The sequence below is a fragment of the Thrips palmi genome, unplaced genomic scaffold (assembly GCF_012932325.1).
Source record: "Thrips palmi isolate BJ-2018 unplaced genomic scaffold, TpBJ-2018v1 HiC_scaffold_18, whole genome shotgun sequence".
Taxonomy (NCBI): Eukaryota; Metazoa; Arthropoda; class Insecta; order Thysanoptera; family Thripidae; genus Thrips; species Thrips palmi.
Genome location: NW_023144627.1, coordinates 4,533,560 through 4,558,245, shown reverse-complemented (window position 1 = coordinate 4,558,245; position 24,686 = coordinate 4,533,560). Strand labels below are relative to the sequence as shown.

The 24,686-nt window shown below is 52.0% G+C and overlaps 2 protein-coding genes and 1 long non-coding RNA gene across 3 annotated transcripts; 1 reads left to right on the top strand and 2 right to left on the bottom strand.

The window, feature by feature from the left end:
- Positions 1 to 1,065: 1,065 nt before the first annotated feature.
- LOC117645132 lies at positions 1,066 to 6,375 on the bottom strand. The gene is made up of 10 exons (XM_034385094.1): positions 6,008 to 6,375; positions 4,585 to 4,755; positions 4,444 to 4,501; positions 3,693 to 4,101; positions 3,201 to 3,396; positions 3,045 to 3,080; positions 2,861 to 2,956; positions 2,678 to 2,773; positions 2,126 to 2,380; positions 1,066 to 1,820 (listed from the first exon to the last, which is right to left on the bottom strand). The coding sequence occupies exons 1-10, from the start codon at positions 6,278 to 6,280 to the stop codon at positions 1,380 to 1,382; spliced, it is 2,031 nt and encodes a 676-aa protein (XP_034240985.1). The 5' UTR covers positions 6,281 to 6,375; the 3' UTR covers positions 1,066 to 1,379.
- A 1,882-nt stretch (positions 6,376 to 8,257) lies between these two features.
- On the bottom strand, positions 8,258 to 24,131 carry LOC117644637 (nose resistant to fluoxetine protein 6-like). Its single transcript, XM_034384247.1, has 15 exons — positions 24,040 to 24,131; positions 23,465 to 23,608; positions 23,133 to 23,365; positions 22,699 to 22,746; positions 22,457 to 22,551; positions 22,267 to 22,382; positions 21,158 to 21,345; positions 19,845 to 20,014; positions 18,943 to 19,111; positions 12,007 to 12,212; positions 11,314 to 11,461; positions 10,705 to 10,903; positions 10,062 to 10,204; positions 9,629 to 9,737; positions 8,258 to 8,466 (listed from the first exon to the last, which is right to left on the bottom strand). Coding segments are annotated over exons 2-15 (1,974 nt in total). The 5' UTR covers positions 23,466 to 23,608; positions 24,040 to 24,131; the 3' UTR covers positions 8,258 to 8,317.
- Positions 14,680 to 16,520, top strand: LOC117645050. Its single transcript, XR_004587700.1, has 6 exons — positions 14,680 to 14,797; positions 15,347 to 15,460; positions 15,548 to 15,726; positions 15,812 to 15,991; positions 16,077 to 16,248; positions 16,331 to 16,520. It is a non-coding gene; the product is annotated as an uncharacterized LOC117645050 (long non-coding RNA).
- Positions 24,132 to 24,686: the final 555 nt, after the last annotated feature.

Genomic DNA, 24,686 nt, shown 5'->3' with positions numbered 1-24,686 from the left:
CAAACCCGGTACCATCACTCTAAGATAGGACGTGTCCAGCAGGTGTGTTGTCGTAGCTCAGGTGGCAGAGCGATGGGCCGCGGAGGCCATGCGGCAGCGTTCCCGTTGGACCTGGTTCGCCACCCGCCAGGTCAGGTTGCTAACCCTTTATGATTGCCCTACTCCACTCTCCTTCGGGGAGGGGGGGGTAGGGGGGGAGGGGCCGACGGCGGGAACTCTTTTGCACCCACGTGTGAGCAAGAGGGGCGCGCCACCGAGGTAGGACCCATTGGACACGCGTGGGGGTTGGGGCGCGCCACACAATGGGTAGGCCACCACCTACCTGCTGACGCGTGGGTTTGGGGATAGGGACCCAGGTGGGGGAGAGGGGGTCGCGTCTCTTACTTGGACGCGTCCCTTATCCTGCTTAGGGAGAGGAGGGGCGCGTCCAATTACATGGTTACGTCTCCTGAGAGAGTCGCGTCTCTTATTTGGGTGCGTCCCTTACTTTACCGTCTAGGGGGAGAGAGGGGGAGACAGTCGCGCCTCTTATTTGGATGCGTCTTTTGGAGGAGTCGCGTCTCTTCACGCTGCTGCGAAAGCAGCGCTGCGGAAAAAGGGAGCCACACCCCGCCGGGATTTGAACCCAGCTGGCCGACACCTCAGCCCACGAGGCTCCTGTTGAACAGCCTGCCTCAACTTAGTGTGGTGGTACCGTAAACCCAGGAAAATGTTTATATATGCATTGGAAGTTGCTCCCATGGCCCTTCCTAAGAGGGCCGCTACCTATGAAATCGGAGCCTCCGAGACACCTGTTTTTGTACTACCAGTATTAGAGGGATTTTGCCGAATTTGTGTGGAAACAAAGAGAATTGTTATGTCTGAAAGTCTAATGCAGTTTGCGCTCTGAGCCTCTAGCCATCTAAGAGTGCCTCGTCCAAACTGTTGGTACCAGCCTTATGACTAGCCCAAAGTTTTTTTGCCTGAACCGTTTGAAATACTACGATGGTTTTGGTGAAAAAAAAAAAGGTTGACCACAACACATGTGTCTGGAATCAACATGGAATGTGGCAACTTCTCAACAGCTTCATTTAAAACAAATCATTTATTTACAACAGGCGTCAATTCATAAGGACAACTTGATTATTGTTTACAAATAATTTCATTTCACAAACACAGAATAAATACTAGTTTATAAATAAATACATGCTACTACACGAATACTAAAACCTGTAGTCACTCAATTGAAAAGATGGTGGTGGCAAGATACTCGACACCTGTGTTGTAAATTGAAGTCACTCAATTGTAAACGCGATGGTGGCAAGCGACTCGACACCAATACTAAATAAACATTAAAAATTTTAGTCACTGGATAGAAAGAATGGTGACGGCAAGCTGAGCTACTCGACGCGGTCCGCGCCGTACCGACGGCACACCTCGCACTCGACGGCGATGTCGGCGCGGGCGTCGCGCAGTGTGCGCGCGAAGCGGCGGCAGTGCCACGAGTCGTGCGAGCGCGGCGACAGCCACATCAGGGAGACGGACTTGAGGGCCACGTCGTCGGCGGCGTGGCCGACGCACTCCTGCAGCAGCTCGTCCCAGCAGCCGCCCCGGACGTCCTTGACGCAGTCCTCGCCCCACGGCACCACGGCGAACCCGTCCTCCTCGGGCCACTCGCACTCGCTGCCCGCCACCTCCTCGACGGCGTCCGGGACGACGTCCTCGCAGCTCGGGGACGGCGTCGGCGCGGCCCACTCCTCCGCCACCACCAGGCGCAGCTTGCGCAGGGAGCCGCGGTGCGCGCGGAGCAGCGACAGCGCCGTCTGCGTGGGGAGGAACACCTGCAGGCGGGGAAGGACCATGAGCATGGCGTCGGCGCAGCGCACAGTGGGCCAGAAGACCGGTGGAGGCGGCCAAAACTCTAGACGCGTTGTGAGCTCCAGAGTCGCTAAATGGGACTCGAACCGAACGTGTGCTCTGCGAACGAGGAATCCATTGGTGGGGTCACACGGTCGGTTCGAGTCCTGTTTAGCGACTCCGCAGCTCAAAACGCGTCTAGAATTTTGGCCGCCTGCACCGGTCTTCTGGCCCACTGTGGATCGGGAAGCCGAATTTTAACTAAGGCAATGATGAACGTGCCACCCACCTCCAGCCAGTCCAGGGTGTTCCGCTTGTCGGCGGGGCCCTGGTCGAAGTGGAAGGGCTCCCGCTGGAGGTCGAGGCCGCACCAGCCGCGGATCTCCAGCCGCCTCAAGTGGGGCATGCAGTCCCGCACCACCTCCAGGTGCTCGCGGCCGGGGTACTGCAGCTGCAGCTGCTCCAGGTGCGGCGCGCAGCGCTTCAGAAGGCGCAGCGTCCACTCCGGGTCGCACCAGCAGTCCACGCCAGTCAGCTTCCACACCTGTGAGGCGAAAAAGACACAAATTTAGACACCACGGGCCTTTTCAACTTGGGGTCAGTTACCGTAATACTCTTGGGTAAATCAATAAAGATGGGGTAAAAATGGGGCAACTGTTTTCTGGACACGATTTGACATTTTAGACCACATACCTTATCAAATGTTACTTTCACAATAAAAACATCACATTTAGCTCGGCGTGAATTCTCAAGTGTGAAGACAAGTTCAGGAAACAGCTGTCCTATATTTACTCCGTGTCGTAAAATTCCTCTAACAAACCCAGGCCAATGTAAGTCTCACCTTTTTGTCCGACCGTAAAGCTGCTTCCTTCTTGACTCGCATTTCACCTGGACAGCAGAGTGACATGTCGTACACATCCAGTTCAATCTTGCAATCCTGTAAGAAGTTGGACATCAAATTTTAGTTTACAGGGAACCTATTATTATTAAAATTGTAACTTGGCGAGTAATGAAATTTGCTTACCTTGAGACTAAAAATATCACAGGACTCTTCTTTCCTCCTCAATAATGCAGCCTTATTCATTACTAAATCAGGCAAAGCACAATTTCCAGTTACGACCTAAACCAGAAAACAGAATTGTCAGATTAAAGAAACTAAAACCAAACGTGATAATGCACTTGCAAGAAATCAACCGTAGATAAATTACCTGGTTGAATACAGCAGGCTCGCTTCGAGGCGAATCCTAGACACACAAAGGAAAGATTGAGTACACGCACAAGATCCGTAATTGTCGTAAAAAAAAACATTTATGTAATGAAAAAGTGACAAAAAGGAGATTATCAAAAATGAGGAAAAGTCATACCTTGCGTTCAACCAGCTGACGAACGGAGGCCAGGAGAGCACTCATGTCAGCGTCGTTAAAATGGTGGCCGGCAGCGCTCGAGTCCGTGTCCAGGCCCTTCAGCGCCTTGGCCGAGGCGTCGCCGCCGTACACGGAGGCAATCTGCTTCTCCAGCACGGCCAGCTTCTCGAGGAGCTGGTCTTCGCAGCGGATGGCCCTGGAAGCAATGCTTTGCTGAGCACGCAGAACAAGAACTCCGCACAGTGGGCCAGAAGACCGGTGGAAGCGGTCAAAATCCTGGACGCGTTTTGAGCTCCAGAGTCGCTAGGGACTCGAACCGAACGTGTGACCCCACCAATGGATTGCTCTCCGAACGAGGAATCCATTGGTGGGGTCACACGTTCGGTTCGAGTCCTCTGTAGCGACTCTGGAGCTCAAAACACGTCCAAACTTTTGGCCGCGAGCGCCGGTCTTGTGCCCCGTCTACAGCACAAAGGTGTACCCGGGTCTTACCTCTTGACCTTGGCCTGGCTCCGAGACGCGGCCGAGTCGTCGAGGCAGCCGAGCAGGTGGAGGTTGTCCCTGGCGCGGACGCCCTTGAGGCACCAGGCGATGGGGCAGTCCACCAGGAGCTCCCGCGCGCGGACGGGGCGGACGGCCACGCCCTCGTCGCTCGACAGGGAGCACACCGACGAGCACGTGTCGCCGGCCTCGTCGTCGTCCTGGGAGTACTCCCAGGTCTCGTCAATCGAGTCGGCGCGGGCGAGGGGCGCGGCCAGGAGGCGCGGGCCGCGCACGCCGCTCGCCTGCAAGCACACCCTGCACACGGAGTGGCCGCAGTCCAGCGCGGCCGGCCGGCGCAGCAGCCCGTCGAAGGGCTCGGCGCAGCACACGCACTCCACCAGGCCCTGGGCCGTCGCCTCTGCAACGCACAGAAACACAGCGTCGACGTGGTGCTCCAAGTCCAGCCACTGCAGCAAGCTGGTTTAGAGCACTGCTTTAGTCGCTCTGTCTCTCTCGCACTCACGGGGCGTACCGTATGGGTGCGAGAGAGACAGAGCGACGAAAGCAGTGCTCGGAATAAGCCTCCAGTGCAGCGAATGGGACGAGTTCACACAGAGTCACACCCCCCTTGCACATTACAGATTCAGAGAGTCGATTCGTCGCTCTGTCTCTCTCGCACTCACGGGGCGTACCGTATGGGTGCAACAAAGACAACGACTCTCAGAATCAGTCTGCAGACGACCAGACACTCAGCACCTACCTAGCCAGCAGATGAGTTGCAGATCGTCCTGGAGGTGAAGAGCGTCGACGTGAACGACCTGCAACAAACCCCGCACAGTTAACCCTCTTTTCACGAAGACTTAACGAAACCGGGCGAATTCAAATGGGGGGCTTGACTCACCAGTTGGTCCGTGGGGCAGATGACCCTGTTGTCCCGCAGGCTGGCGAGCACGCACGCCTGGCAGTGTGTGTGTCCGCACGGCAGCACTTTGGGGCGGCGGCGCTCCAGGTCGAAGCTCTCCGCGCAGTTGGCGCACTGCAGCAGCACCTCCATGCTGGACGACCGGGACATCTGCAGGACACAAAGCACCACCGTCAGACTCTATGGACAGAAAGACCGACAACAATGCCAACAGACTGACAGACAGACAACACTGACAGACACTGATAATTTTTTGACAGAAAGACTGACAACAATGCCAATAGACTGACTGACAGACCAGACAACACTGACAGACACTGATAATTTTTTGACAGAAAGACTGACAACAATGCCAACAGACTGACAGACCAGACTGACAACACTGACAGACACTGATAAATTTTTGTCGTTACTTAACGACACATTCTGTTTTTGTATGGATAGATTTATGGACAACTGTCATATAAGAGGGTAGTTCCGCAACGAAAACTTTCAAATACATAATCTGCCGCGCACCTTAAAAACAAGACGTTGACCAACAACAAATGTTGTTAATCAACGACAAGTATTGTTGATCAGTAAAAGTATTTGGATGGTCTGCAACAAATGTTGATTGAGTACTATTGCCGCTAACTTAATTTTTGATGGTCCTACTTGTAATAATAGTAATAATCTGATAAAGTAAAATAGATGATAATACCATTATTACTTTTCATTAATTTAAATTGAGCAGATAAAGTCAAAATATGTTGGTAATAACAAGAATCTTGTTCTCTTTTGACAAAATGTTGCTTTCTAGGTTCTACGTCAAAATGTCGCTTTCTGGGTTCTACGACAAAATGTCGCTTTCTGGGTTCTACGACAAAATGTCGCCTTTCGGTTTTTACGACAAAATGTCGCCTTTCGGTTTCTACGACAAAATGTCGCCTTCTGGGTTCTACAACAGAATGTCGCTTTCTAGGTTCTACGGCACATGTTTCGCTTTGGCTTATAATTACATTTTAACTGAATTTTCACTCATTGCCTTGTTTCTTTTTCAAACTTCCTTTTACAGACCAACTGACAGACAGACAACAAAGACAGACTGACAGACAGAGGGGACGTCCATTAGTTATGTTAAACACTTTGGGGGAAGGGGCTATCTGGTCTGCGTAACGCTGAGGTAACATGAGGAGACTGGGGTCCGACCTAGCGTAACGTTAGGCATGAGAGCACATCTCAGAAGTACAAACAATGAATAAGGCTAAAAATAGTCTTTACATGAGAAACTTTACGAAACAGCGGAAGTGAGAGGGGGTGGGGGATCTAGGCCTGCGTAACGCCACGTTACAGGGGCGGTTGTTAAATAAACAATAGCCAAAACTGCATAACGTAATCAAAACCAACTGCATCAAAGACTCACTTGACTCAGGCTGGACTCCAGTGTCGACGGCAACGGCGCGAGGTCCTCGTTGTGGTCCGGCCGGGTGGACGACGTCTGCCTTCGGTGGCGCACGGGGCCGACGCTCAGCTTCCTGCAGACCGTCTTGACGACGCTCAGCACGCCGACGGGCAGAGTCCTCCGCAAGGAACGCGCGGGTCTTGAGCGCGGCGAGGACCGCGGGGAGCAGGGTAGGCGGCGAGGCTGTTGCCGCGTGGACGGAGACTGTGGCGCGACTGCGCTGACCCTCACCATTCTGACTGCGTTTGCGTTGTGTTGCTGCGTTGCGTTGCTCCGTGCACTGGCCGCCCGGACCTTCCCGGCCGCGCAGCCGGGCCTGGGCTTTCCTGCGCCGAAGCCAGCCGAAGGGCTCCGAAGACGGCCGAAGTTCCCCGAAGTTCGCCGAAGTTGCTGGCTGCGCCAGCAGACTGATTCCGAGAGTCGTTTTCGTCGCTCTGTCTCTCTCGCACTCATGGGGCGGGGCGTCCCGTATAGGTGCGAGAGAGACAGAGCGACGAAAACGACTCTCGGAATCGGTCTGCAGCCGAAGCAGCAGACCTATTCCGAGGGTCGTCTTCGTCGCTCTGTCCATGGGGCGTCCCCTATGGGGGTGTGAGAGAGACAGGGCGACCAAAACGACTCTCAGAATCGTCTTCGTGGGGGGGGAGGGGTTTGAGGTGGGCGAGGCCGAGAGAGAAGTGGTCGTTCGCGTTTGTGAGTGGTTGAGGGCGGCAAGCGTACTAACGCCACGCCCTCCGAAAATGCAGTCAAAAGTATTTGCGAGTGCACTGGTAACTACGTACGTACCCTTGGCGCGATGCCGCCGGATGCCCAATAGGTTCTCTGGAACACCGCCAGTCTCCGCAGAAAACTGTTTGCAGTGCAGTGTTTAAAAATTACTCTTAAAAGAAATGCGCAAAAACGGGGAGAAAAGGGCAGGGGAAAAGGGCAGGAGAAAAGGGAGTTGCGTGGCTTCGTTTTCGCGACTCGTGACGCACCTGGATTCACCTGGATTCTTCCCGACTGGGGGAATTCCTGGAACGGTGGGCCTGCCACCCCGGGCAGCCCAAGTCCGCCCTGGGCCTGGGCCGGCCTGGGTCCTGGGCTGCGTGACGCACGAGGGCTAGACATCTTGAGGTCGTCCTGCCACTGTGAAAATTTGAGTCGTCACTTGATGACAATTTCAAGGATAATTTTCCTTACAAGGATGCCATCAAATCAATTGACGACATTGTTGTAATGCCCATGCAATAAGTATAGGAGCTTTGTGATGAAAACGTCATCAATTTGTGATGAGATCGTCATCATTTGAAAGTGATGAAAATATCATCCACGTTTTTGTCATAAAGTGACGACAAATTTTCACAGTGTGGTGGTCAAGCCGCGGATCCAGTAGGCCGCCCCGGGGGAAGAAAAGGGGGATGACAACTATCACCATGGCGGACAGCCCTATGGTCATGGAAATTCACCATGACGACCATGGTTTTTTGAGCTGGGGGCGGGGGTGGGGGGCGGCAAAAGGATTTGGCCCCTAGATTTTCATGAAAGCCTGACTTTTACCTTTCCCTTGTAAGGAGAAAAACAGTGCTACTTTGCCCCTCCCCCAGTCCTCCCTCAGGCCGTCTCTGGATCCGCAACTGGACCAATGAATCTTGAAACGGAAGAAGAACAAAAGTAAGCCCTAAACGGCTTCTGCGCATGCGCATACATTCCCCTACTACCCGGTGCACATGCGCAGAAGCGGTTTTTAGGGCTTGCTTTTGTTCTTTCGTTTCAAGATTCATTGGAGTACCCTATTCCTGAACTGTCTATGCAAAGTGCAAAGGAGAGTCGCTTACTAGTTCGGGGCTACGGAATCCGCCACAAGTCACCTCTTGCATCCACCTGGATCCTTCCCAAAGGAAATCACAAATCCCAGAACCCATCCAACCCGCAGTCCCGGCCCAGGCCTTCCCCGCTACCGACGTCCCGGCCCAGAGGCGCCCAGAGGCCCGGCGGAATTTCCTAAAATCTCTCCCCCCGCGGATCAGGCGCGCTGGGCCTCGCGCTGTGCAGTACGGACGACTGACTCCGAGAGTGGTTTTCGTCGCTCTGTCTCTCTCGCACCCAGACGGGAAGCCCTTGAGTGCGAGAGAGACAGAGCGACGAAAACGACTCTCGGAATCAGTCTGCAGTTGGGTCCAAAAGGAAATAAAAGTTCGCCAAGGAAACGAGATTGATGTCGTTGTGGCCGTTTATTGTAAATGTTGTACATATGGTTTTTGGTGATTAGAGCATCATCCCCTCCGAGGATCACATGTTGGTCGTGCAGGTCGAGCTCCTCCTGGACGTGTCCTCGTGCACGTCCTCGGAGTCGTCGGGGGCCTCGGGGGCCTGCTGCGCCACCTCGTCCGCAGGGCCCCTCTCCTTGGTCAGGGCGGCGGAGTCCGAGTTCTGGAACCCTGCGGAGCCCGGCGAGCAGGGTTGAAAGTCAGTTGGTCCCGGGTTCAAATGCCAGCTCCGCACAGTGGGCCAGAAGACCAGCGGAGGCAGCCAAAACTCTAGACGCGTTTTAGCTGCAGAGTCGCTTAATGGGACTCGAACCAAACGTGTGACCCGAGGGGGTATGCACTCGCGTAATAGTCGGTTCACTCTATCTGTAATAGCACGCGTAATAATACGCGTAATAGTCGCGTATTAGTCGCGTAATAGCCGAAATTGTCAAAATTTTATCAATTTTGGTGTGTTTTAGGCCGTTTTTAGCTAAATTCCGATTAATTTGTGGCGTAATAGAGCGTAATAGCGTAATAGTCGGTACACAGGTTCAGAGAGCGCATACCCCCTCGGTGTGACCCCACCAATGGATTCCTCGTCCGGAGAGCAATCCATTGGTGGGGTCACAAGTTCGGCTTGAGTCCTAGTTAGCGACTCTGGAGCTCAAAACGCGTCTAGAGTTTTGGTCGCCTCCACCGGTCCTCTGGCCCACTGTGCTCCGCCTCCCCTATTGTGCGCAGGCAGGAGGCCAGAGGAGTCATGGCCCCCCTCTTTTCGTACCCGACACACTGAGAATCCAACCGCTATGAGTACGTATAAAGCGCCAATTAGTGCAATGCATTTGAAGACGTTTTCATTGCACCAGATTGGTGCAATGCTATTGCATTGCACGTGAAGTGCAATGCCTTCCCATGCATTAGCATAGGGCATTTTCGGGACGCATAGCACGTAAGGTGCAAGGCCATGGTGCACGTTTGGTGCAATATCTCAATGCACTGCACCATACGAGCTATACTCACAGCGTTTGGAAGCGTGCAGAGCTCGAGACAAGCAAATTGCAACGCATTTCGCTAGAAACCCAACAGTGGCCAGAAGACCGGCACCGGCGGCCGAAACTCTAGACGCGTTTTGAGGTCCAGAGTCGCTAAACAAGACTCGAACGGACCGTGTGACTCCACCAATGGATTCCTCGTTCGGAGAGCAATCCATTGGCGAGGTCACACGTTCGGTTCGAGTCCCATTTAGCGACTCTGGCTGGGGCTCAAAATGCGCCTCCACCGGTCTTCTGGTCCACCTCCTTCATACGTTTCTGGGCACGCCACTGCAAGAAAAAGCGGAAATGGGACTCACAGTAGCCGACGACGATGGCCAGCACGTTCGCCATGGGGGCCTCGACGCAGAAGTGCAGCACCGTGCCCATGATGTAGGAGACGACGACGGTGCCGACGGACTGGCCCACCTGCAGCGGAACAAGGTTGGTCGAGGGAGGTCAAAACAGCAAACAGAGGCCCAAAGTTGGCCAGAAGGCCGGTAGAGGCGGCCAAAAACCTAGACGCGTTTTGAGCTCCAGAAGTGCTAAAAGTGGGACTCGAACCGAATGAGTGACCCCACCAATGGATTCCGCGTTCGGAGAGCAATCCATTGGTGGGGTCACACGTCCGGTTCGAGTCCTATTTAGCGACTCTGGAGCTCAAAACGCGTCTCGAGTTTTGGCCGCCTCCACCGGTCTTCTGGCCGAACCGCGGCCCGGCCGCCCCGATCGCTGCGGTGCTGAGACACTGACCAGGCTGTAGTCGCTGACGTACATCGGGTGGCGCGCGATGCCCGACGACACCAGGATGACGGCGACGTGCGCCAAGTACACCGAGTACGTGATGCGGCCCAGCGTCACCACGGGCTTCCACGTCAGGATGCTGTCGAACAGGCCTGCAACGACACGGGGACCAAATCGCGATGCGCTTGGGCCGAAAGGGTTGCCAACCTCAGTACGCCAGGATGAAAGGAAGTTGCACTTAGCCCCTGCGCAACTTTTGCGAGACCCCCCCCCCCCCAACTGAACCCGCCCTTGCAGCACGCTGGACGCTGGGCCGGAACAACGGCGCCAGCGGCCAAATTTATGCATGCGCAAATCCAGGAGAAGAAGAGATGGAGGCGTCACCCTACAGTGGGCCAGAAGACCGGTGCAGACGGCCAAAACTCTAAACGCGTTTTGATCCCCAGAGTCGCTAAACAGGCCTCGAACCGAACGTGTGACCCCACCAATGGATTCCTCGTTCGGAGAGCAATCCATTGGTGGGGTCACACGATCGGTTCGAATCCCATTTAGCGACTCTGGAGCTCAAAACGCGTAAGGGATTTCGCCAGCCTCCACCGGTCCTCTGGCCCACTGTGCTCAGCCTGCCGACTAGGCAACTTCTCGAACTCACCGCCGTGGCCCAAGCCGCAGGTGAAGATGATCCAGGCGGCGGGCAGCGAGAACCCCAGCAGCCGCGCGGGGCCGTAGGCCGTGTCCAGCAGCGGCCGGGCCTCGAACGAGGGCAGGTAGAAGACGACCATCGAGAAGAAGGAGGCGAGCAGGATGACGAGGGTCAGGGGGATCCCCAGCCACATCAAGGTCCCCATCGTCTGCGAAGTTGGCAGTGTGGTGAGTTTCGCTGTTCCCTTCTCAGGCAAGGATCCGAGGACGAGCAGCTGCCCCCCCCCCCCCCCCCGGCGGTGAAGCCGCCTGAAAGGCAGGCAAGAAGCCGCACTTTTGCCGCCCCCTCGCTCCACAGTGGGCCAGAAGACCGGTGGAGGCGGACAAAATCCCGGACACGTTTCGAGCTCCAGAGTCGCTAAATAGGACTCGAATCGAACGTGTGACCCCATCAATGGATTGCTCTCCGAACAAGGAATCCATCGGTGGGGTCACACGCTCGGTGCGACTCCCATTTAGCGACTCTGGAGCACAAAACGCGTCTATAATTTTGGCCACCTCCACCGGTCTTCTGGCCTACTGTGCCTCCTGGATCCACCCCTGGGCTTAAGACGAGTACCTTGGAGGGGCGCCACTCACGCCGGTTGGCCAGGTAGAACAGTGTGCCCACGATGAGGCCCACCACGTAGGGCACGGCGTTGTTGTGCGTCTGGACGTACTGGTGGACGAAGGTGGGGTCGTCGGCCAGGTTGAGCCGCCGCAGCAGCCTGGAGGCAGCGAGCGTGGCGGTCAAGAACGTAATCGGCTCTCACAGCGTGCTTGCAGTGTGTCAGTGTTGCCACGTCAGTAGGCTGAAATCCCCACAATGCACTAGTGTTGGAAGGGTTGCCAACCTCGAGCTGCCTATAGGGTAAACTGTCGAGAGCGCAAAGCTCAGGTATTGCCTTGTACGCAGGCTGAGGTTGCCAGCCCTTTTGACACGTTGCATCGTGGGAGTTGTTGCTTATTAACGTGGCAGCACTGGGGCCAGGCGTCACGTAGTGGGTCCGATGACCGGTGCAGGCGGCCAAAACTCTCGACGCGTTTGGAGCTCCAGAGTCGCTAAATGGGGCTCGAATCGAACGTGTGACCCCACCAATGGATTCCTCGTTCGGAGAGCAATCCATTGGTGGGGTCACACCTTCGGTTCGAGTCCCGTTCAGCGACTCTGGAGCTTGAAACGTGTCCGGGATTTTGTCCGCCTCCACCGATCTCACCAACCCATTCCTTGCTCGGAGAGCAATCCATTAGTGGGGTCACACGTGGTACTCACTGGGGGTAGATGTGCAGGGAGGGCAGCAGGCCCTGCTGCAGCGCGGTGGCGTAGTACGTGGCGGCGGCGGCCGCCAGCAGCAAGCCCAGCAGGCAGCAGCCCGGCCACAGCGCGCGCAGCGTCCACCGACTCACCAGCCACATGAGCAGCGGCGTGGCCAGGTACATCTGCAGGATGGCGGCCACGAACCACGTCTGGATCATGCACTGCGGCAACAGAAAGACGAACCACCTCGAGTTAGCAGGGCAAAGTAGCAGGCTGCCCGGGGCCATGAGAAAAGGGCGACCTTCTCTCATGACGAGGCGATCCTGAACCTGCAGCGACCAGCAGCAGACTGATTCCGAGGGGGAACGTCCCTCTCTCTCTCTCTCTCTCTCTCTCTCTCTCTCTCTCTCTCTCACCCTCTCTCTCTCTCTCTCTCTCTCTCTCTGTCGTACTTTTTGCCTGGGTGCTTACAGGGCGTCAAAGAGAGGATATTTGCGTAATGTTTGGGCGACTGTCTAGTGTCTAGGGGGCCCGGGGGGGGGAGAGAGATTTGATTTGATTTGATTTGATTTATTGCTTTTAAGGTACAGTACAACGGGACTGGAGAGTCCCACGAGCGTATGTACCGCTCTCAGAATAAACTAAAGATACAAAATTGTAACAGAGGAAAAAAAAATAAAAATTATATCAACAATCGAAGAAAATAACTAGTTACATCAATAGCAGCGACAGTATATGATACACAATATCAATATTTAGACAGTAATTGTGCTTTAATGGATCTTTTGAAGGAAGTGACTGACGTATGACTTAGATAACTGAAGCCTGAGAACATATTAAATACTCTAGATGAAGATATGCAGAATGAATTTGCGTACTTTGCCGTTCTATGCTGTGGAATCAAAATTCTATCAGGGTGACGTGACGAGAAGTTAAACAGTTCAAACAGATAGTGCGGCGTTTCAGTCCTTAGAACTTTCCATATCAATGTTGCTAAATTTACTGTTCGTCTGTCTTGGAGTTTTAACAAATCTAGGCCAGCATAATGAGGTGTAATGTGCTCGAACAAATCAGCTCCAGTAACAAAACGAATACATACATTTTCAGCTCTTTGAAGTTTAACAGTGGTGTACTTATTCATATCAGTAAAAAGAGCCGAACCATAGTCGAGATGAGGCAATATTAGGCTTTGAACAATACGCAGTCTTATAGTTCGAGGTAGACAATCAAAGTTACGGCGAACCTGTGCAAAAGTGGCAAACACCTTACTCACAACTTTATTCGCGTGCTGTCTCCAGCTGAGTGTCGAGTCAAAGGTGACTCCAAGATTTACAACTTCATCTTTATATGGCACAGTAGTATCATTGATACTGATTAAAGGAACATCCATTAGGTTCAGCCTGTTAATATAAGGACCAGATCCTATGATAATCGGTTGAGTTTTGCTAATATTAAGGGTAAGATTATGACCAGAGATATACTTAAGTAGGTTTGCAAGATCATCATTCATCAATGTGACAGCCCTGTCGATATCATTAATATCAAAATGAACGTATAGTTGTGTGTCATCTGCATAAAGATGATGTTTAACATTTCTAAGGATACTAGGAAAATCATAAAGGTACAAAACGAACAATAGTGGACCAAGTACACTGCCCTGAGGCACTCCAGTTTTTACCAGAGACCAGTCAGAGATGAAGTCACCTGATAGAACTCTCTGCCACCTATTTGACAAATAATCAAGAAACCATTTTATGACAGATTCAGAGAAACCAATATTTCTAAGTTTTATTAGGAGCAACTTGTGGTTAACTCTGTCAAACGCCTTACTAAAATCCAACAACACTAATAAGGTCAGTTTCCTCTGATCAATGGCTAACCTTACATCATCCGCAATCTTTAACAAAGCTGTAGTGGTACTATGCCCCTTTCTAAACCCTGATTGAAGTGGGTTCATAATTCCATTACATATAACATAATCATACATCTGATCATGGACTATTTTTTCAAGAACCTTAGCAAAAAGACATAGGATGCTCACTGGCCTAAAGTCAGCACACTGAGATGGATTAGAGACCTTAGGAAGAGGTAAAACATTTGCACGCTTCCACTGTGACGGAAACACACTAGACTGAAGGCAGAAGTTAAATACATGTTCTAAAACAAAAGCAATTTCATCCAGAAAGAGTTTAATGAACTTAAGAGAGACATCATCCACACCTACCGCATTAGACTTAAAACCTCTTATAATATTACATATTTCATAGGCTGGTACAAATTTAAAAAAGAATTGATTATCGAAAGGGACACTGCGGTGTTTCTCACTGTAAGACCTTTCGGTAGCTGTGGCTAATTCCACACGGTAACATCGCGACATGCGATTCTCTGTGGGCAAGTGTAGACTTGACAATTTTCTCCAGCGACATCTTGCGAATCCGCCGAGCCATTGCGTTTTGTCAAGCGAGACTTGCCAACTAGCAGCTTCCAACACAGCATTGCGGAAACGCAAGATCGAAAGTCAAGAGAGCGCTGGGATTCTGGGGTCATGCGAAAAGTCAAGTCTCGCCGGATGGCGTTCGCCCAGGTGCGGCTCGGCTGGGCTGGGCCCGGCGGGCTGCTACGTCACTGCTCACTACCCCCTCCCCTCCGCCTCCCGTTCCCCGTAGGCTGTCGTCTCCCCCCCTCCCCCCTCCCCTCCTGCTCCCTTGCGGTGGCCTAGCCTAGCCTGTGGCATCTCTTGTCGGACGATCGGACCAGCACGGCATTCAATACCAATTTAAGATCGTTGTTTTGGAGGAATGAGAAGGTAAGTAATGTGCATTTGATTTATATTTTGTTTTAATATTTGTTTAAAATACATTTTTAAAATTGGAAACATTGACAAACGTTATCCGCGTTGGCTGTCTCGTCGCCTACTCTCGCCGGGTCCTTTCTTTAGTTTCATGAACAATTATTTATATGTTACCGTGAAGTGTTCGTTATTTTAATTTGTAGCAAACAGACTGTGTAATTTAAAGCTTTCGGTTTAGTTTCTGATTGGCTTGAAGTGAAAGAATGGTTGTTATTTGCTCCAAAGGAAACATAACCTCTCCAGCCATAAGTCCAAAAGCAATTTATTTCAGTACTTTTTAATCCTCATCGACTGTTGTTGCTATGTTTGTTCTATTTCTACAAATTCTAATTTCTTTCAAACAAATAAAATTGCCCTCGAAGTATTTCTCTTATCAAAGTCATTGGGTTTTCTTGAAAAATTAACACACTCTAGCTGGTCTTTTGCCCCCTATTTTCTAAACCTTATATTTTTAGTATGATAATACCTCTTCTCTTCGATACTAATTTATTTCTTTTGTTCTAGCACCCCAGAAAGTCTTGGCTAACAACTGCTCTGTTTGATATCTGTCTTAAGTTTGGTTAAAGCCGGCCCATCCAGAGCTTCTCATAATTTATGTCGTTACTCTTTAATTACAATGTAAGTAATCCGCTTTTCCACTTATTTTTGAAGAACTCTTCATACTGTTGTCTTGATTTGTTTTTAATTTATTTTACTAAATTCTAGGGTAACATTGAAGAGGCGGCATGAAAATGATAATTCGATTATAATTGAGAACCCCACTTGTTGTTTGAAGTGGGCGGCAACAGCTCAAGAACATAAAAATATGTCTGTTCTGGACTTCCAGTTATTGACGGAGTCACTAACTTCATTACATCTCCTTTTGTTTACAATTTTAGATAAATGTAAGTAGACTCATCTCTTGTTTCACCCTATCTTATTTAAATTATGACTTATCTGATTGTTTTTCTTTTAATCTCCTCATTTCAGACAAGTAATTTGGAGATGGAGCAATATGTGGCCCTCGTTTATGATTCTGGACACCACATTTTGGTTTTGAGTTGCCCGAAGCAGTCACTGAACACTATTTTTGTTTTGTTCTGATCTCGACATTGTCGATAGAGTCCAACTCATCACTGCATCTTCTTTTATGGACTATTTTTATAAAATGTGAGTACTCTCCTCTTCTATTTTATCATAACATATTTAATTGATTAATTTATTGATTGTTTTTCTTTTATTGTCCTCATTCCAGACAACTTATCAAGAAATGGAGTAATATGTAGTTATGGATCACCACATTTATAACTTCATGTTTCCCGCAGCAGCCACTGAAAACAACTTTTGTTTTGTTTTGATCAGGACATGTCCACAGTCCACAGTCCAACTCATCACAACAACTATTTTATGGAATATTTAAACAAAATGTAGGTAGATTCTCCCCTCATGTTATCATTACTTACATAACATGCATTTATTTTATTTTATCTTTGATTTTCCTCATTTCAGACAAGTGGTGTAGAGATGTCAATATCAACCAACATTCTGCATGAACTATTTCAGCGAAATGTGAAAAATCTTTGTGTTTAGTTAAGCTCCAGTACACTTTTAAATTAGAACTTTCTGCCAAGTTTTCTTTTTAACTGATGAAATTAATTACTGTGTTAACTACATCAATAAATGTACATTTCAATCTCGACCCATTTCTTTGCTAAAAACCCCGCCACGGCCGCTAGAACGGCAAAAGTACGAATGCAGAAACGAGAGCGACCAACCGCCAAATGGCGAGAAAGCAGTTGCAGATAAGTCAGAGAGAGTATGAGAATAGGCAACAGTGCGTATGCAAAATCCACATCGACCGATCGCCGAACAGCGAGAACGGGCAAGAAGAAAGGCGACCGAGCTGCTGACGATGGCCGAGCGGAGACTTGACTTTTCCCCAGGCCGCACTGGCAGAAGTGGTGGGGGGAGCATGCTAATCCTCCGGCGCGCGCCTCACGGAGCGGGCCGGGCGTGGCCCGGCAGACGTCGGAGACTTGCGTTTTGTCGAGCGCTCAGCGGAAAACAACCCAGACTGCGGCTTGCCGATTGGCAAGACCTCGGTTGCCCATCTCATTTCTCCAGACCTCTCTTGAGAAAAAAAAGTCAAGCAATGCCTCCGATTCTTGTCACCTGGAAGGTCTGGAGAAATCGCATGTCTCGGTGTTACCGTGCAGGTCGTCAACTTTAGAAACATTTAGATAGTGGTCATTAAGCTCATTAGCTGTCACAGGAAAATCAGAGGTTACTTGATGTTTGGACTTGCCTATACCCAGCTTTCGAATGGCTGCCCAAATTTGCTTTGGAGATTCATTTGTGTCAAAGATTGTGTGGTAATGCCGTATTTTAGCATTGCGTAATTGCTGCTTAGTTTTGTTTTTTAAGTCCTTATGCATTTCATAATCAAGCGGGTTATTAGTTTTAATAGCTTTGGCCCTGGCTCTGTCTCTTTCATCGATCATAACCCTTAAATCATCAGTCATCCATGGTGCATCATCTTTTTTAGCATTTACAGTCCTTAAGGGTGCATGTTTATTTAGAAGCTGTAACAAGAAATCATTTAACATTTCAACTTTTTCATCACAGGTTGCACATTCATTGTTCACAAGGCATTGTTTTAGCATCATCAACTAAAGCAGCATTATCTATTTTCTTAAAGTTCCTATATGTTATTTTTTTATTTTTGACTGCTTGAACTTTAAAGTCCAACACACAGTATATAAGGTCATGAGCCGAGAAGCCTGGCGCCACGCATTGGCCGTACTCAACCACATGATCATTACAGTTGCTTGCAATCACATCTAGTATGGATTTACAATTATGCTGTTTAAAGGTGGCTTCAAAAGGGACAGAGACGTAACCACAGAGATCAAGCAGTTCACACACAAGTTTAGTTTCATAGAGAGAGAGAGAGAGAGAGAGAGAGAGAGAGAGAGAGAGAGAGAGAGAGAGAGAGAGAGAGAGAGAGAGATTGACCTTCCCCACTGCTTTAGCGCCTGCAGGCTGCGGGCTAGGCCGTGCCGCCGCACACGTGTCCTCGGCGGGTTGCCTACCCGCCATCCCGCAGGCTGACTCGCGGACCTCCGTGAAGATGGCCTCACCCATTTGAGCACAGTTTAAAAAACTACGCTCAAGAAACTGTGCTCGAACTGTGCTCTCAGAATATGCCACAGATTTCATTTGTGCTTGAACGAGTCGGTGGAAATCGAGTGCAACGTTTTGGGTGAGGCTCACGTAACGCTGCCCTCACCCAAGTAAGCACAACTGATAAGACTATGCTCAAAAAACTGTGCTATAATTGTGCTCTCAACTGCGCGTAGAGACAAGGGCTGTGCTCAGATAGAAAAATATAGAAAATCAGAAAACACGGGTGAGGCTCACTTCACACTCGCCTCACCCATAAACACAACACCCTCCAAAACAACGTTATCAAATCAGAAATTAATTGTGCTCTCCAAATTAACCCTCCAAAATAACTGTGCACAAATAGGGACGCCGCTGCATAAGACTGCAGGCCAGGGGATTTGCGTTTTGTGTCCATGTTGTTGGCCGAACTTACCAAGCCGAGCACAAAAACTGGGACCACTACCAAAAAACTGTGCTCGAATTGTGCTCTCGAATGCACGTATCGAGAGCGTTTTTCCCCCTGGGGAAAGCTTGGAAACGCCACAAATGCGAAAGTGGAGCTTCGACACCTCAAAAGGCGTGCACAGTTGGGGGGAAAATCTCCTCTCGTACCGGGAACATACATCGACCGCCACGAAAAGAGCGGAAGTATGGCAGATTTTAAGCAGACTGAAGCGCCCGGCAAGGTAGGCAGCCAACCTCACAGTGCAGTGGACGTGCACCATTACCACTACCATCAAGGGCTAGACCACACATGATCGTATGCCATTTCGGGCCCGACACATGCCCGCCTGCACTGCAAAACGAGACATGGCCGTCCTTACTAAGGTGACACTTTATCCCGGCGGGGAAGAGCCTCAAGCGACTACAAGCCTCCACTCCCGGTTTCGGTCTTCCCTGCGATGCCAGCGCCACTCTAAGTCACTCTGGCCATCGCTTTGACTCAGCTGACTCACCGTGGACCCCTGGGCGACGTAGTTGTTGACGAAGAGGAGGTGCGTCCACCAGTACTGCTGGCAGTCCCGCACCACCCTGCCCACCACTTGCCCCCAGAACGGCCCCGAGCCCATGTACTGCATCCACTGCGTCTCGACGGCCAGCACCACGGCCAGCGCAGGCAACAGCCTGAGGAAGGAACGCTTGTTGGTACCGAGAAGTGTTGCCACAGTCAAAAACTCCCATGACGCATGAGTGTCGAAAGGGTTGCCAACCTCAGCCTGCGGGCTTGGCAACTCCTCGACAACGAAGCCCGGCGAAGCCGAGGTATTACCCAGTGAGCAGCCTGAGATTGGCAACCCTTTCGACACTGGTGCTCAGTGGGGATGTTTGCCGCTGGTGGCGGTCAAAACTCTAGACGCGTTTTGAGCTCCTGGTCGCTAAACAGGACGCGAACCGAACGTGTGACCCCACCAATGGATTCCTCGTTCGAAGAGCAATCCATTGGTGGGGTCACACGTTCGGTTCGAGTCCCATCACTGAGAATGAAAAAGTCATGATCAATACCCAATTTTGGGCGAGGTTTACTTTCTCACCTAAATTTGGGCGAGGAATGTTTCCTCGCCCAATTTGGGTGAGGAAAGTTTCCTCGCCCAATTTTGGGTGAGGAAAGCTTCCTCGCCCAATTTTGGGTGAGGAAGGGTGTATCAGCTCCCTATTTAGCTCCATAGTATTATGACCCAAATTTGGGTGAGGAAACTTTCCTCACCCAAATTTGGGTAATAAAGAATTCCTCACCCAAAATTTTAGTCATGATCATGACTCTTTCATTCTCAGTGATTTAGCGACTCTGGAGCTCAAAACGCGTCCGGGGTTTTGGCCGCCTGCACCGGTCTTCTGGCCCACTGTGCGATGTGCTCACCTGAAGTAGCGGATGGCGTAGTGCGCGAGCACCACCATGAGGTTGAAGCGGCGCAGCTTGCCGATGTGCATCATGGAGAGGCGCGCCTCCAGGAAGCCGCTGATGACGAAGAAGGTGGCCACCACGCCGGTGCCGTTCACCGCCAGCATCCTCATCAGGCGCGTGTACGCCTGCAACGCGGCCAACGCAGGGTTGCCACACAAGAAGGCCAAAATCCCACCATGCTTCAGTGTCTATAGGGTTGCCAACCTACCCTACAAACTGAAGTGTGTACTCAGTATGCATCTACAGATGTATACTTGCAAGTGCACATCTACAGATGCATACTTGGCTGAGTACACACCTACAGATGCATACCTGACCTCTCCAAGTATGCATCTGCAGATGTGTACTCAGCTGAGTATGCATCTGTAGATGTGTACTTGCAAAGTATACATCTGTAGATGCAAACTGAGTACACACTTCAGTTTGAAGCGTAAGTCTGCCTACTAAGTAACTTCCTTAGTAGGCAGGCTGAGGTGAGGTTGGTAACACTGCACTGCAAGAAAAAGTGTAAATAGTAGAGCAAAAGTACAACAAAAACTGTACAGTAAAAGTACAACAGGGATTGTATAAAGAACAACGAGAATTGCACAAACCACAACGAGGCGTGGACTGCCCAGCACTCGTCATGCCGGTTCCATTGTACTTTGTACAACAATTGTTGTACTTTGAAACTACCGATAAATTCCTGATAAAAAATTTGCCAGGAATTGGTGTACTTCTGTAGAGGCGTTTTCTTGCAGTGTGGTGCAGTGTATCGCATGAATTTTCGTCCTTTGACGTGGCAGCACTGAGCCAAAGAATCTCGTTGCCGAGAGAGATTACAGCTGGATCCAAGTCGCCTGGAGGTAGGCAACCCTACCAGCAGCCGCCTGAGGGTAGGTAACCCTACAGCCGGAGCGATGCGGCAGATACGTAGCGCCACAAACGGCACGACTATCTTTCTCCGAAAACGACCGCAGTCGCTGCAGGTCTGTCCCCACCACACAGTGGGCCAGAAGACCAGTGGAGGCGGCCAAAACTTTAGACGCGTTTTGAGCTCCAGAGTCGCTGAATAGGGCTCGAACCGAACGTGTGACCTCACCAATAGAATCCTCGTTCGGAGAGCAATCCATTGGTGGGGTCACACGTTCGGTTCGAGTCCCGTTCAGCGACTCTGGAGCTCAAAACGCGTCTGGAGTTTTGGCCGCCTCCACCGGCCTTCTGGCCCACTGTGCACCGCCGTAAAAACAACGAAATAAATGAAAAACGAAACTAAAGCAGCAACTTACGGTTTCCAAGAAGTCTGGGTTGAGCACCGGGCCGCCGAACAGATACATGCAGTGGTGGCCGAAGACGATGAGGATCATGGTGGCGGTGCGGAGGCCCTGGATGGAGTGGATCTGGGAGCTCTGGAACCGGCAGAGCTTCCTGCCGGTGTTCTGCACCGCGAAGCAGTCCATCAACTGCCCCAGCATGCCTGCCGGGGTCAGAAGTACAAGATTACCCTTGCCCTTACATACAATATGACCCCAGGCGAGCCATGCGAGCCAAAAATGTCGTCACAGAAATAGACCAAAATTCCCACGATGCACCAGTGTCGAAAGGGTTGCCAACCTCAGCCAACGTACAAGGCAATACCTCGGCTTTTGTTCTCAAGAAAAGAAAAGGCCTGGCAGTCAGCCAGTCAGTTGGCAACCCTTTCGACACTGGTGCACCGTAGATAGGGCAACGCGTGCGAGCTGGGTGGACCCGAGGACCGCTTGAGGCGGCCAAAACCTTAGACGCGTTTTGAGCTCCAGAATCGCTTAACGGGACTCGAACTTAACGAGTGACCCCACCTATGGATCCCTCGGTCGCAGAGCGATCCATTGGTGGGGTCACACGTTTGGGTCGCGTCCCCTTTAGCGACTGTGGAGCTCAAAACGCGTCTAAGATTTTGGCCGCCTGTCTTCACTCTAAATGTCTTACAATGAAATTTGACCCATGTTATTCGTATGTTGCAGTGAATTTGGCGCAAACATAATACGAAGCAATATTCCTTCGTAATACGAATCTTTTTAGCTTTTTCACTGTAAGATACAAAGAAAAACCTTCGTAATACGAAGAAAAACCACCTTCGTATTATGCTTGCGCCATTTCCTTCGTAATATGGGAAATTTCTTCGTAAGACATTTAGAGTGTTCTGGCCCACTCTGGTGCACACAAAATGTTTATGTAGAATTTTGTACGTGCCACTTGCACGATTTTGTGCATGCGGGGAATTTGCATAACATTATGCGTGAAAATGGATAAATTTATGCAAATTCGCGCACAATTTTATGCACGACGGCACACAAGTTTAAAATTATGCATCACCACGTACAAAATTGTACATAAACATTTAGTGTGTGGGACTTACTCTGTTTCTCTGGCAGAGGGCGGCAGTCGGCGGCGTCGGGGTCCGCGCCGAACTCGCGGAACGCGGTGCGCGCCGAGGCCACCAGGACGAGGACGGGGAAGGCCAGGATGAACAATCTGCCCCGAAACAAAACAATGACGTCATTTTTGTGCGCAGCTTGTTATCACAGTGCTGCCGCAAGGCTACTCACGTGCCGAGCTGTAAGGAAGGGTTCTTGTGCAGCGCTTTCCAAAAGGTGTCCGCGCGCCGGCCGTGCTGGGCGTCGAAGTCGGTGCAGTCGCTGTGCTGGAGGCGCAGCCGCAGCTCCACTGCCAGGGCGCGGCCCAGCGGCGCCACCGCCGCGGCCACGGCCTTCCCCAGCGCCGCGCTGGACTGCCTGGCCGCCTGCTCGGCCTGGCCGCCGCTCGGGCCGCACGCCGCCGGCACGCACACCGCCCACTGCTGCAGGTCGCGCCGGAACCGCCGCCGGTTGCCCGAAGTCTGCCACACGCCGCAGCGTTAGCGACAAGCACAGTGGGCCAGAAGACCGGTGGAGGCGGCCAAAATTCTAGACGCGTTTTGAGCTCCAGAGTCACTGGATGGAACTCGAACCGAACGTGTGACCCCACCAATGGATTGCTCTCCGAACGAGGAATCCATTGGTGGGGTCACTCGTTAAGTTCGAGTCCCGTTAAGCGATTCTGGAGCTGAAAACGCGTCTAAGGTTTTGGCCGCCTCCAGCGGTCCTCGGGTCCACCCAGCTCGCAAGCGTTGCCCTATCTACGGTGCACCAGTGTCGAAAGGGTTACCAACTGACTGACTGCCCACTTAGCGACTCTGGAGCTCAAAACGCGTCTAGACTTTCGGCCCCCTCTAGTGGAGTGTACCTGCAGCAGGTCCCAGAGGGTGGCGTTGTGGCCGTGCGGCGGCTCGAAGGGGCTCACTTCGTCGCCAGGGTGCGTCGGCAGAGGGGGCGCCCCGGACTGCCTGGCCGGGCGGACCTCCACGTCCAGCAGGCAGTACACTGCCTCGGGCACCGACAGGCAGCCGTCGAAGTCGCCCAGCGAGTACATGTTGGCGGCCAGCAGCGCGTCCGGGAGCGCCACGGACGACGAGAGCACTGACGAAATACCGTCGAGTCCGCGGTAAAATAATACAAGCCTTTTGTAGAGGACAAAGGGAAGGCGCTTAAACGCCTCTTATGAATTCAATGACTCACTTTTGAGGGCCCACAGTCGCAGCTGGGTTCTGGCCTGGATCACTTTGTCCAGAGCTTTCCGGCACGTTTCCGAGGGCGCGTGTTCGCGCAGTCCGTCAAGGAGGTCGACTCGCGGGATGGCGCCCTTGGGAAGAAGACCAACGCCTGGGTGTCAAAGGACGGATGTCGTCAGAGATGTTTCCGCATTTCGGCTCGAGTAATTAAGTCGATTTGAGTGACCATCTGACAGAACAACGTATCTTCATAGGGAATGCGATGGTAAGTACGCTGTTATGTACGAATGGCACACATTTGAGGAGGGGGTTCTAGAAAGAACACTCGAATGTCGCACAGTGGGCCAGAAGACCGGTGGAGGCGGCCAAAACTCTAGACGCGTTTTGAGCTCCAGAGCCGCTAAGCAGGACTCGAACCGAACGTGTGACCCCACCAATGGATTGCTGTCTGAACGAGGAATCCATTGGTAGGGTCACAAGTTCGGTTCGAGTCCCATCTAGCGACTCTGGAGCTCAAAACACGTCCAGAGTTTTGGCCGCCTCCACCGGTCTTCTGGCCCACTGTGTGTCGGTGCAACTGACCTGCAGCGGCCCCGTGCCCCCAGACGGAGCCGGTCGCGGTGAAGGCCTCCTCGGTGAAGGTAGCGCCAGCCGAGCCCAGCCCGGGGGCAGCCGCCGAAGACACCCGGGACTTCGCGGAGACCTTCGTCAAGGACGTCGTCGTGGAGGCCGCCGTCGTGGAGGCCGCCGTCGTGGAGGCTGCCGTCGTGGAGGACTCCGTCGTGGAGGCCGCCGTCGTGGAGGCCGCCGTCATGGAGGCCGCCGTCGTCGAGGACGCCTCCGTTGAGGAGGCCGTGGAGGACTCCGTCGTGGAGGACGCCGAGGAGGACTGCGTCCTGGAGGACGCCGTTGACGAGGAGGACGTTGTCAAGGATTCCGTCGTCGGGAAGGCCGTGATCGAGGAGGCCGTCGACGAGGAGGCCGTCTCAGACGAGGCCGACGTCGAGGACGCCGGCCGCGGCGCCGGCGCCATGGTCTCGGTGCGCGGCGGCAGAGCGCTGCAGCCGGCGAGCACCAGCACGACGACGACGATGCTCCGAGTCCACCCCATGGTCCCCGCCATCCACAACCTCGCGCGAACACGGACGCGGAGTGCTTTGCGGGGCTCCGATCCCTACGGCCTACGTGCCATTCGCGACCGACAACTTCCCCAGCACGTGATATCGAGT